At 40.3% G+C, this 12,886-nt stretch overlaps 1 protein-coding gene across 20 annotated transcripts in view; it reads right to left on the reverse strand.

Annotated features, from left to right (window-relative positions):
- Positions 1-12,886, reverse strand: part of PPP1R9A (protein phosphatase 1 regulatory subunit 9A) — a 135,976-nt gene that overhangs the window by 43,433 nt on the left and 79,657 nt on the right. For all 20 annotated transcript variants that reach the window (XM_083405325.1, XM_083405323.1, XM_083405336.1 and 17 more), the window contains one exon: positions 3,757-3,861. In XM_083405325.1, the coding sequence (XP_083261451.1) occupies positions 3,757-3,861 (105 nt within the window). The remainder of the gene's footprint in view (positions 1-3,756; positions 3,862-12,886) is intronic.

Raw genomic sequence — 12,886 nt, forward strand, 5'->3', positions numbered from 1 at the left:
TTGGCAGGAAGCAAAGTCACTAAACAGTAGTACCCTGTAAGCTTTCTAGAGCAGTATTGACCGAATTAAAGCAGAAAAATGAAATACAAAGCTGTAGTTTAACTTCTTTCTAAACCTCCTTCTGCACAATTTATCAAATACAATTTCTCATATTTAAGCTAATATGTCTTTGATCGTTTATGTTGGGGGTGGGGGATAAGAAGGAATGCTTTAGGGGACAATTACCAGTGACACTGGTAAATATGCATGCCCAGTAATGACACACACATTTAAAATAACAATTGCAAACAATGCTAATTATGGAACAATTTACTTAAACAAACTACTTAAAATTCATTTGATGTTGCAGCTTGCACAGTAATGTGAAAATGGAAATGCAACTATAGCAATACTTTGCCAATTCTGCCTGTCAAATTAAATAGTGAGGACTGTTGCCTACTAATCTTCATTACCTGCAGCTGCCAATTGTAGAGGTAAGTGCGGCACTTCCTCTGATAGGATGTTCTTATGCACCATGGGAGCTTGCAAGTAGAGAGATAAAGGTAAAAGGTAAAGGACCCCTGGACGGTGAAGTCCAGTCAAAGGCGACTGTGGGGTTGTGGCTCTCATCTTGCTTTCAGGCCAAGGGAGCCAGCGTCTGTCCGCAGACAACTTTCCGGGTCATGTGGCCAGCATGACTAAACAGCTTCTGGTGCAAGGGGACACCATGATGGAAACCAGAGCACACGGAAACACAGTTTACCTTCCCACCGCAGCACTGCACCAAGTGGCAATCAGGCAACAGCCACTCTCCCCAGGGAGGCTTGCCTGGCGCCTTCATTACATGTCCCTAGGAGCCCAGCAAAAATGTTCCTCTCCAACCAGGCATTTGACTGATTAACATTCTATGGCAGGCATAGGCAAACTCGGCCCTCCAGATGTTTTGGGACTACAATTCCCATCATCCCTGATAGCTAGTTATCCCTGTTAGTTAGGGATGATAGGAGTTATAGTCCCAAAACATCTTGAGGGTTGTGTTTGTCTATGCCTGTTCTATGGCTTTCTAAACGTGTCTGTGGCAGGGAGCTACTAGTTTGTTTTTGTTTCGTTATGTATTTCGTCTTTTCATTTTGTGTTTTTATGTTGTGAACTGCCCTGTGATCTTCAGGTGAAGGGTGGTGAACTAACTAACCAACCAACCAAATAAAAAAATACATACATACATACATACATACATACATACATATATACACACATACATACATACATACATACATACATACCTTTCTCTCCCTGTGGCTTGAATAATAATTTATAATAATTTATTATTTATACTGAAGTCATTAAGGGCAGCTGTTAAGGAGCACAATAACCTCTCCCCTACAACTACGGCAGCTATGGGGGAAGAAAGTAACCCTGTTCTAGATGGTTTGCATAAGTTTATCCTAAGTTCCTTGATTTACAGCAGTGTTATGGACACAGGCATCCTTCAAAGGGAGCACAGCTGAATTCGTCGGGGTGAATCTTGTCAGCCACGCAGTGTGGAGAAGATGATTCTGGCTGCCTGTAAGCGAACACTGGGAAGACTCTGTACGCTCTCTATTCAGACAATCATGTCGGCAGCGTGAAAGGTAGGGTCTTTTTGGTGATGGCTTTGCAGTGATGACACTCCCTTACAAATGAATTACGTAAAGTTCCCACAGTGCATACCAACAAAGGGGCCGTAACAACTCATTTGTTCTGGTTTACCTTTGTTTTACTACTGCTAGTTTATGAAACCACTGAGCTGGTTTAAACTGGGTTATACTATTTTTTATGGAACGTTTGCGCCTATATTTCTTGAACTACTGCTTTATACCTTTTTAAGCTGTTTGTGGCGTATTTCATGTATTTTCTAAATTCTGTTATGTAAGCCATCTTGTGGGTGTTACACTCTAAAAGATATCCTAAACTATTTTAAATATAATAATAATTCTGTCTAATTCTTTCTAAAGGCTGCCTTAGCTGGTAGCCCTCTCCGTATCTTAATGCAATCTATAACTCCGCGCTTCCTTTTATTCACCCTAAATCTCATGTCAAACAATTCCATTTCATAACTCCAGTTCTAAGTGTGGGGAACGGAGAGGGAGGGGGCAGAACTAGAAGGAAACTTCAAATTTTCACTCTCCTCGCCAATAACATTAAAAAAAAAAACCCTCTTCTCCTGCTATGTGCTTGGTAACTAGACCTGCACACAGCATGCAAAATGTGGGCACACCATTGATTTATATAGCAACATTATTATACTTGATGTTTTATTTCTAATACTTTTTTCCTTTCCATTTTATTTTAATTGTTTTACTGACAACCATCAATTCCTGCATTTCAAGCCCTGCATACAGAGACATCTGAAAGAGCCCTAAACATTTAGACTCATTTAAGAACTACAAACTCTGGAAATAAAAATATTACCAAGGAAGAAAATTGACCTCCCAAATTGAAATGCACTCACAGAAGGCTTTTACTTTTTACAAACATCTAATGAAGTGCAACAGCTGAAGAGAAAAACAATATTAAATTTCAAGTTTGAGCCCTTTATTAGGTGATACTTTGAATAGAGCTGTAGACCCTCCTGAAGAGAGATAACCTTGCCTCAGTTATCCGTGCTCTGATAGCATCCAGGCTAGACTACTGCAATGTATTGCATTTGAAGACTATTTAGAAAGTTAGTCTGGCCTTGAAAACAGCAGCCAGGTCATTAACTTGCCAAACAGAACACATTTTGCCAGTGTTCAGCAGATCTTCACCAGCGTCCAGTCAGGTCTGGCCTGAGAAATTCTGCTGCCTAAGGCAACGGACAAGATGGCGCCTCTCCTATTCCTGGGACAAAAGCCAATGGGACTGGCAGCCAAATCTGCAGGTGGCTGGCTATCTTAGGATGTGCAGAGAAGGCCACGTGACGCACACAGCTCTGTCCTCAGCACCTCACTGTTGTTCCCTAATCACTTGACATTTGCTGCCTGAGGAAGCACTCCTCTCATTCTGCCTAGTGGCAGGGCTGGCCCTGCATTCAGTTTGTTCCCATCATTTATATTTCAATTTTAAAATACTATGTAAGTGTTGGTTTTGACCTATAATGCTTGAACGACTATGGACCAGAGTACTTAAGAATCGCCTGCTCCAATATGAACCAGCTCCTTCTCTGAGGAGTCTCCTGAAGTCGGTTCCAGATTAGGTAGATGGTGATGGGGCCTTCTCCAAGGTGGCACCCTGCTTGTGGAATACTTCTTCTCTCAAACAGTGCCAACAATGCCAGGTTAAAATGGTTTGATTCCCCTGGCTTTACTTTCAATCCTTCCCTCCCTGTGTGTTGTGGTCCTAATGAAAATTGGAATCCTGAACATAACATTAAATTTAAAAAGAAATGGCACCACACACTATGCATTTAATACAATATGTAATTATGCCACAAATGGTGAGACAAAAGATCTCTGGAAAGATGGGGATCCTCCTATCCATCTTCCTTCTCTTTAGTCAGGACAGGGGACTGGGTTTTATCTGCCTCACCCTCTGTGAGCCAAATCTGACAAAATGGCAAGGCCTTAAATGCTAAATGTGGAAGCCATGCTGCCTGGGGCTGATGGTACCAGGTTGTCCAAGGCTGATACAAACAATCCATTGTAGCAAAGGGTTTCTTAACATATATATGCTTACTTATGATCGAGCAGTTGCATGACCAGACAATATCACAGGTGCCACCAATTTAAAATGTACTTTGTAAGGATTTCTCAAAGTTACCTGACTTTTCCTTTGGTGTTTCGGAGGACTGTTGCAGCAAAATTTTGTGTGACACCAACCAGACTGATCCCATCTACTTCTACAATTTGGTCATTTACTTGGATCCTTTCAGAAGAAATAAAAAGAAATGAAACACTAAGTAATGAATATGAAACAAAATATAATGTCTTTTTAAATTGCATTTGGAAGCAATACATAATTAAGTCAACACATACATGACATCTTGCATTATACATAATATTGTCAATTCCTACTGACAATGTTGTTTTAGAAGAAAATACTATTTGAAATCAAGATACGTATTTTTTTGAACCATATCTCCACTTCCATGGAGGTAAATGAACAAACAGGACAAATTACAATTATACAGCATCAGATATAGTGGCAAGAAATGTACACATGGCTGTACGAAAACCCCATATTTTGTGTTGTGCAAGACACACCCTATTCCTGTGACTGCAATCTGTTTTAAATATTTTTAGTACCAAATTTTAAATTGTGATGTGCTAGTGATAATGATTACTATTACTCACAAATGTTGTGCTGTTCATGCCACATATCAAAAGGTGCAAAGGGCAGGGCAGGACACTGAAGACTCAGCAATGCAAATCCTCAATGCAAACCCTGCTCAGTTTCCCACTGGTTTCTTAGGTTTTGCCAGGAACTGCCCATGGCCAGGATTCAATGAAGAAGGCAACTAGTTCCATGTGGCCAAGCAACACTCCATGTCACATGGCAAAACAATTTTCAAACAGGAGTTTTGGGGCATCAGGTGAGTGTCTGGAAAGACTGAACTCAGCGATAAACTCGAACTGTTGCATTAGCCTCCTCCTAATCTCCCTTCCCTCATTTTTCTGCAACCTCAATTTAGATTATCTGTCAACTGTGAAACTGAACTGTGGTCTTCCTTCCTTCCTCTCTCTCTTCCTCTCTCTCTCTGGTTTCCTTCATTTTATTGTCTTGAGACTTACCTATCTTTGTTATACCATGACTGTATTATCAGTAGTACACTCAAAATGTTTGTTTGTTTGTTTGCTTGCTTGCTTGTTTATTTATAAACTCAGTTAATTGGAAAATAGGTGGAAACTAAATATATCTGGAGGTATAGTAGGTATAGTAGGTATCTGTAGGTATCTGTACTTTAAAGAGCTGGTAGGCCTGCATTATACAAACAGCTGGTGGCAGTGAGTTCCAAAGATAAGATGTTGCCTAATAATAACAGGCCAGGTTGCTCCAGGCTAATAAAACAGGCAGAGGTGTGAGACGTTAGATGTCTTTAGGAAGAGTGTTAAGAGGAATTAAAGAGGAAAAATAGCCAGGAGCAATGCAGTGAAAGTGCTCAAAAATAAGAAGTGAGGTTTTAAAATGAACACGATGAAAGGAAGGTAAGCCAGTGCAAAGAAAAATTAAAGAGAACCATGATACCGATGAGCATGGAAGGTAGAATGAGCTGCACAGTGACGAACCTGCTTGTGTTTTAAATTAAAGGTGGAACTCTCTGGAAGTTAGATTCTGTACTTAGCACTTGGTACCAACTTTGTGAAGCAATCCCATGGGCATGAGTACTTGGCTTATTATTCTATGATTAAGAATGGCACATGGTTTATCAACCAATAAGTACAAATTATGTCATAGATGTACCAGTAATGCACCGGCAGAAGTGAAGTAGCCCAGGGGAACATAATCAAAGCAGATCTGAGCATCTACCATTATGGATGGTGGCCACAATTTTTTAAAAAACGAAGCCCCTCCTTTGAACATTTCCTCGCATAACGGCTCTGACAATGCAAAAAGTAGCCAGCCAATTCAAGCCGCTGGACCAAATAAAATTCAGTGCTGCCTTCCAGCAAGAGTGCAGCGCCCCAAATTAAACTGATATTACAGTAACTAAGGGGGAGACATTCCAGGCATGTAAACATATATTCAATAAAGCAGCTAATATGAAGCGACAAGTAGTATACATCTTTGCAAGCCTTGCTGGGTATCCCACGAAGAGTTATTCTGTCTAAGGTTCCCACCCAGTGTGGAAGATGAGCCTAGGCCTCTGAAGGATGGGAGAGTTGCAGGAGGGGAGGGAGGGAGAAAGGATATCACTCTCTGCCAAGCATTCCCCTGCTGTGTTAAAGAGATCAGGTAGCAGCTGATATGAAATACCACGCCTGGGACCTGGGGAGCTGCTGCCAACTTGACTACACAATGCTGGACTAGATTGACAAATAGTTTGACATTAGCTTTGCATGTTCCGGTACAAGGCTAATGTGAGCATTTCAAAGCCATGTGGTCTATTTTATAGCCATATAGTGTGTAGTCGGGAAAGGGGGTGGTTCTGTTGGGTTGGAAAGGGGTCACTTTTCCTTTCTTTCTTCTTGAAACAGCCTTGTATAACGCAAGCAGGGGGATTTAACCTTACAGTAGACATTATCATTCAGGATACTTGCTAAAACCTCCCGGAAATTAGAGAAATGGAAAATAAGAGGAGAGGAAATTAAGCAAGTACAGATGCACACATATCTCATAATTTTATTCCAGAGCAACTCAGGTTGGTCAAACCATCGTACAAGTGCTATAAAACAGGCAAAGTGTACCTCCTCAGCAGTAGCTCACTTTTATTTTCAGAAAGGTAACCAACTTATACCAGCTGCTATTCGGATTTTTGAAGCTAAATTGTCGTCCTAGCTACTTTTTGGGATCCCAATATGGATACAAGCATATAATAGTGATTAAGATAAGATACACTCAAGTTTCTTGAGACGTATCCTGAGGCTCCAAAGTTCAATCAAGTGTGCAGTACTAGGTATACACAGAACAGAATATTGGGTGTGAGCTAGCACTATAAAATACTGGCTGTGTTGCCATTTTCATTGCCAAACTTCAAATCTGTTCTCTGACTTACTTTAGGACTCTTATAAATCCAGATGGTTCCAACTCTTACATAGTAAAATTAGATCTATTAGTATTGACTTGGAACCCTTGTATAATTCAAGTGAGCATTATATTTATTGCAATATTCAAACCAGGTTAAGGGACATTGAAAAACAAAACATCGAGTCAGCTGTAAATAAAATTTGCTCTCCCAAGTTCTTTGGTTTAAATACAACAGATAACAGGGTCACTTATATCTCAATATTAATAATTCCAGCCCAATACAGGGCCTTTATGTTAGCCCGACTAAATGTTTTCCCCTCAGTTTTTGCCAAGGGGAGATATTTAAACATCCCCAGAAATGATAGACATTGTGGATGTTCTTTGAATGTGCCAGACACTGTAGAACATATCCTTTTCTACTGTCCATTAAACAATCAGCCACACAAACGTGCTATCCCCTTTTTTGGGTAGTCTAACATCAGATTCTATCTGTCTAACATTAACTGAAAGGGTGGCTGAGTTTTTGTCAATAGTATCTCTTAGAGTGGTGAATGGCATTATTTAGCATGAAGAAATCCCAATGGAAATCTTCGTCATTATATATTTTGTATGGCTGTTTATTTGTATATATTTTAAAATTTTATATATGAATGTTTTATGATGGCCTATACTTGTAATACCTAATAAAAGTTTGGCAAAGTAATTAAGTATAAACTATTAAGAGGCTTGAGCAGGCCAGTTCTCTCTCCTTCGGACAGCTTCCATCTCAACTTGAAAGCTCACAGGTGCTTTGTCAGATAATTTAAAAACATACTTCTGCATACCTTGGGAGCCCTCCAAGTATATAGAAACTGCTGCCTTATTGTTGAGTGGCTCTGCTTTGCTTCAAAACTGATGGGCATTAAACTACCTGAGTTTCCTATTAGAGGGGAGGAAACTGCAGACTGTAGCTTGTCGAAGGCCACCTAATGAGCTCACAGAAGAGATGAGGCTCACACCTGGCGCGTAGCTCCGTCTTTCAGTCACTATGCTACATCAGCTACCTTCCCTTTCAAGCCAAGGTATTTAAAATGGGCAGTTTTCCCTTAACCTTAGCATCTAGCTCAAGTATGCCGTCAGGGCTGCAGAATAATACATTCAGCAAATATATGCAATGCAAAGTAAATTTTGTATGAAATAACTGACTTCACTCAGCAACCTAGCATATCAGCTCACGTTACTAATTGTATTTTTTTGGGAAATAATCTTCCAACCCTTAATAATGTCCCCTGGCATGTATGAAAAGGTTTCTGAGGACTGTTTTGGCAGCCTGAAAGGTTATGTTTAACAGCACCAACAAATGAGCCAACATACTTCATGTGCCGTGAGTTTTGCTAAACAGAAAAACCGTGCGACCGTTGTTAAGTTAGGGAAGTTGACAAAAAGAAAAGTTTCCCCATCCCCTCCTCCCCCAGTGAAGCTACCTGCACTCCCAGGAAAGGAGCTCTCTGGTGTGCCAGGAGGCCCTTCTGAACAATGTGGAATCAGGTGAGGGGATGGTGCCTGTGGAGGGGAGAATCACCCCAAATCCTCAGATTCTAAGATATGTTAGTTTAAGAAGGTTTGCAGAAGGAAAGTTTCCCATTCAGTCCTCCTCCCCACCATGAGCTCTCCTGGCCCCATCCTCCACTGTTCAGGTTGCCCAATCCCCCCCAGAGGCTTTTCAGAAGTCTCAGACTGAAGGGGTGCAGGGAATGGAGTGGGAAACTTTCCTTCCCTGGGCTATCTTAAGCTATATTAGGATCCAAGGCACTATTTGTTGAAGGGGACACCAAACGTTTTGGAACAGTGGGCACATTTTGGATTTTGGGAAAGGCTGGGAGTGCGTCACAAAATGACTGTCATGGGGGTGTGATATAACACAAAATCAGAGACAACCACCCCTGAAACACACACACACACACTGGCCACTCTTGCTTCCCAGAAATTGATTAGAAGGTACTTGCACATTTTGCTCCATAACCTCCTTTCTGGGAGGGCTAGAGACATACTTCTTTTTTAATGAAAGGCCAGAGTCTGGGGAACCAATGAAAGCCTTCATGGATGGTGCTTGGTTTGTGACCCCTGGTATATTAATTGATAACAAATATCAAAACAAAAACAAGACAAAAAAATCTGAAGAATGCAACCATTTCTAAATGACATAACTGCAAAAGCCATATTACCACCCTTCATTTGGGAACTGTTTATCAGTAAAAAAAAATATAGATCCAGCCTTTACATAGCAGTAAAGTCACTTGCCTGCGCTCTCTATTTATTAAACTATTACTTGCTTATGGCAAAGCCTTATCCACTCCCATTGTTGCATCTGGTACTTTATAACTGGATAGTGTGGGTTCATCTCTAAGGGGGTTAATTTGTACACAGTCTTGCCTTAGGACAGAGAGCTGGGCTCCATGACTTTCATGTGCCTTTGAGGTCTATAATTTTGTGCAGTAGAAATCAGAGGACAAAGAAGTAACTTTAATCAGCATCCTTACTTGTCTCCTCACTTCACAGTCCATAATTCCTGTTTTATCTTCATATTCTGAGGCTACGTGCTCTATAGGGCGTTGTGCAGTCCTGTTCAAAGTCATACGTGTTGTATTTTTTAAAAAAATAAGTAATGCATGTAATGGATGGGCCCCAAAAAAGCGCCTTTCTGGGAACAATAGTTGTATTATTTTTTATGTTGATTTACAGATTTAGACATTAATTTTCAATTTTCAAATCATAGTATTTTTTCATTCTACAATGTCAAACACATTTCTTGCTCATAAAAGAGGCAACTGGCTGATTAGCTAGCTAGTTAGTTGGTTGGAAGCGCAGCTACTTAAGAAGTGGCAATACATTACTAGCTTCCAGCTTCCAGTATATGTAGATTAATGAGCAAACTTAAAACGATCATTTATGGTTCATTTTCATTTAATATTTTGAAATTCATTTCTTCCAATATGCAGACAGGTTTTTAAAAAAATAAATAAAAATAAATTCTAAAATGAGATAATTTTGTGGCTTGAAAAAAGCACCAAAGGCTGCACTCCTAACGCCACTCCAATCTGCAGGAGGGGGTGGAGTTAAGATTTAGCAGATGTCTCCGTCTTCTGGCCTCTGCTGCTGCTGCTGGTGCTCTATTGGCAGTAACTGGTGTTGGGCTCCAAAATAGGGTGTTGCAGTGGAAGAGCAGGACTGGGCATGGACCTGCAGCCCATAGGACAGTCCATTCCCTGGAGAGAGAGACTGCTGCACCAAGCTGCAGATAGCCCAGAATTGGGAGTCATGCTGCTCCTTTCACTCCAGCCAGGAGCAGCAAGCAGGGCTACAGATGCAAAGGAAGATCTGCAGCTCCACAGCTCCCTGGTCCCTCTTAAGGTCACACCCACACCATACATTTAAAGCACATAGTTTCCCCCAGAATCCTGGGAACTGTAGTTTGTTATGGGCGCTAGGAGTTGTATGGGGTGAGTGTGAATACTCCAGACTTAATTAAATTCTTTTTCTACTACATTTTGCTCTGAACTACTGTGTATTAAAAATAAGAGAGTGTTGTGCCTTTTTGCGGCGAACGGGTAAAGGCAATTAGGCACAATCCACCAGGAAGGTCTCCCCTGAAAGTCCCACTTATTCATCAAACTTACTTCTAAACAGTCCTCTAAAACAGCAGAATTCTTAAAAGAGGAACCAGAAGAAGAAAAATATTGTGCTAATATTTTGGTTTCCCAGTGTTTGGCTAGGAATAGGAACTGAAATATGTTTTAAATATTGAGTGGCGTTTTGATTTGTTATCTGCCGCAAGTTTCTTCTGAAAATAAGGTGAGATATAAGGGCTTTTTAAACAAAGAAACAAATTGCCCAAAAACTATTAATTCAGAATTAAACTTCATGGAGTTATTTTCGACCCTGCTTCCCTACTTGCTTATGCCTCCTTCTTGTTTCTGACTCATTTTTGGAAAGACGTCAGGTGGTTTGGCATAATCTCTGCATAACACATTCTTTTTTCATAGGCTCCAAATAAGGGAGGTATTTTCATACCCAAGTACGCCTAAGCAGCTAAAATCTAATTATATATTGCGACTGTTAAATGGGGAAGGGGGGTTTCAAGAGAGTCAGAGCTTAAGAAAAGAAAAAAATCTGGCATTTTATCTTCAGCTGAATAGCTGGCACTTACCATAATTTTTTGCAACCCTTACAGAATCAGAGTATCATTTATTCAGGAGTGGACAAAATGTATTCAATGGCTGTACTTGAGATATAAGTTACAGAATCAGGTCCTTAATATAAGAAATTTAATTTCCAGTTGAAGTACATTAGTCAGCATGTGGGTGTAGCTAATTTCTCTTATTATAGAAAACAATGTTTAAAAGCAAATCTTGCTCATAACATCTACCCTACCCTGTATAAAATCATACTCTGGGCATGATCCAGTCCACTGCATCCACCTGCATGAGATTTCACGCAAAAAAAGGTGGACAGGGTGGGGAACCTCCAGTTGCAAGATTAATTCGGGGCTTTAAAGCACTTTGCACATGATGTCATTGTGGCATCATGTGATTGATAGGTAGGCAGCCTTGCTCACCTGTCAAATTTGGTCCGCAAGGCTGATCCTGATAAGGATCTGGCCTGTGGAGCCAAAAAGGTCCTCCATCAACTCTGGATGCATATGATGAGCAGCCATATAATCTAGTTTATCTTGATCTAGATATCTTGATATGCTTGGAACCCAGTAATTGTCTCACTGATGAAATCTGTTTGCTGCACATTTAGTCAAAATAGCCTAACAATTTTTTTTCTAAAAAAAAAAAATTATTTTTCCAATATAATAGCCGAATTATAACAATAACAATTAATTCCCAAATTATACAATTATCAAAATGTCAAGCAACTTCCAATTAATACATTTCAGTTAAAGTGGCTCCCCGCATGGTGGTTTGGGTGCATTTCTATTTTGCTCGTTAATATCAATATTACTCCAATGTCCCTTCCTCACTTGTAAATATCTTTTTATCTTTTTTCCAGAGAGGGTTGCCAAATCATAAATATATAAAACAAGCTTAGAATAAACAAAGCATGGGTTTCCCTCTCCCCAACCAACTCTCACACCAAAGAAAAACTTACCTTAATTCAAACCTTTGATCCATGTAGCTCAGGCATAGGCAAACTCTGGTCCTCCAGATGTTTGAGACTACAATTCCCACCATCCCTGACCACTGGTCCTGTTAGCTAGGGATGATGGGAATTGTAGTCCCAAACATCTGGAGGGCCGGAGTTTGCCTATGCCTGATGTAGCTGGTATATTCAGCAGTATGTTGTTGCAACCCTTTTCCATCACACAGCAGTACTTTAAAGAATTAAAGATGCAATTAAACGGAGAACTCTGCTTCTTAATGGCGGCGTAGGAGGGTTTTCGCCAGGTGAAGTGCTGAGCGAGAGCCAGGTACCAAGATGAACTGCGAGTGAAGCCTATTCCCGCCGTCCCTGGGGGGAATTTGCAAGGATGATTTACCCTCAGTCATCCTTGTTTTTCATTTGCCGACAATCCCCCGCTGTTGTGGGGGCTGCCTCCATTGAAGCAGGCAGGACCAGAAACCAGCTAGCCTAACAATTTTAATACCATTGTAGCGGAGTCAGTTAGTATATAATACTATATAGTGTAGTGCACTACAATATATCATATTATATCACAGCATATCAACCGAGGTAGTCAATGTAGTGCTCTCCACATCAACTCTAATCAACCTCAGCCAGCTTGGCCAAAAATGAAGGATGATGGGAGTTGCAGTTCAACAGTATTTGCAGGGTCCCATATTGGCAATCCTTGGTATATATGAATGTTCATATTTAGGCACATTGGCACATTTTTCAGGGAACCATCAAGATCCATAGAATTATATACTGATTTCTGCTTTCCTATTCTAGAATATTGGCAAAAGCAGAGGTTTTCCTTTGCAACACAGCCTGGGACTTTTTTAAATTATTGATTTGACTTTACTTTTAGATTTCATTCTATAAGAGCTTCAGTTTCCTTTTGCAATATAACATCACTCCACTTTTATAGAGCAAGGAGATGACCTATATAAATCATGCTGTATTTTACTTTAAATTTCACTTTTGACCCATGAAAGGGTATTTAGCGGGAAGTGACCTGGAAAAGTAAACATTTTTTCCCCAAGCACTCCGCATTCTGAAGATAAGGCAATGGTGCAAGGTCAACCATACATAGATAATCACAGTTATTTTGAAGGAATAC

The sequence above is a fragment of the Podarcis tiliguerta genome (genome assembly GCF_965153285.1).
Source record: "Podarcis tiliguerta genome assembly, chromosome: 12".
Lineage (NCBI taxonomy): Eukaryota > Metazoa > Chordata > Lepidosauria > Squamata > Lacertidae > Podarcis > Podarcis tiliguerta.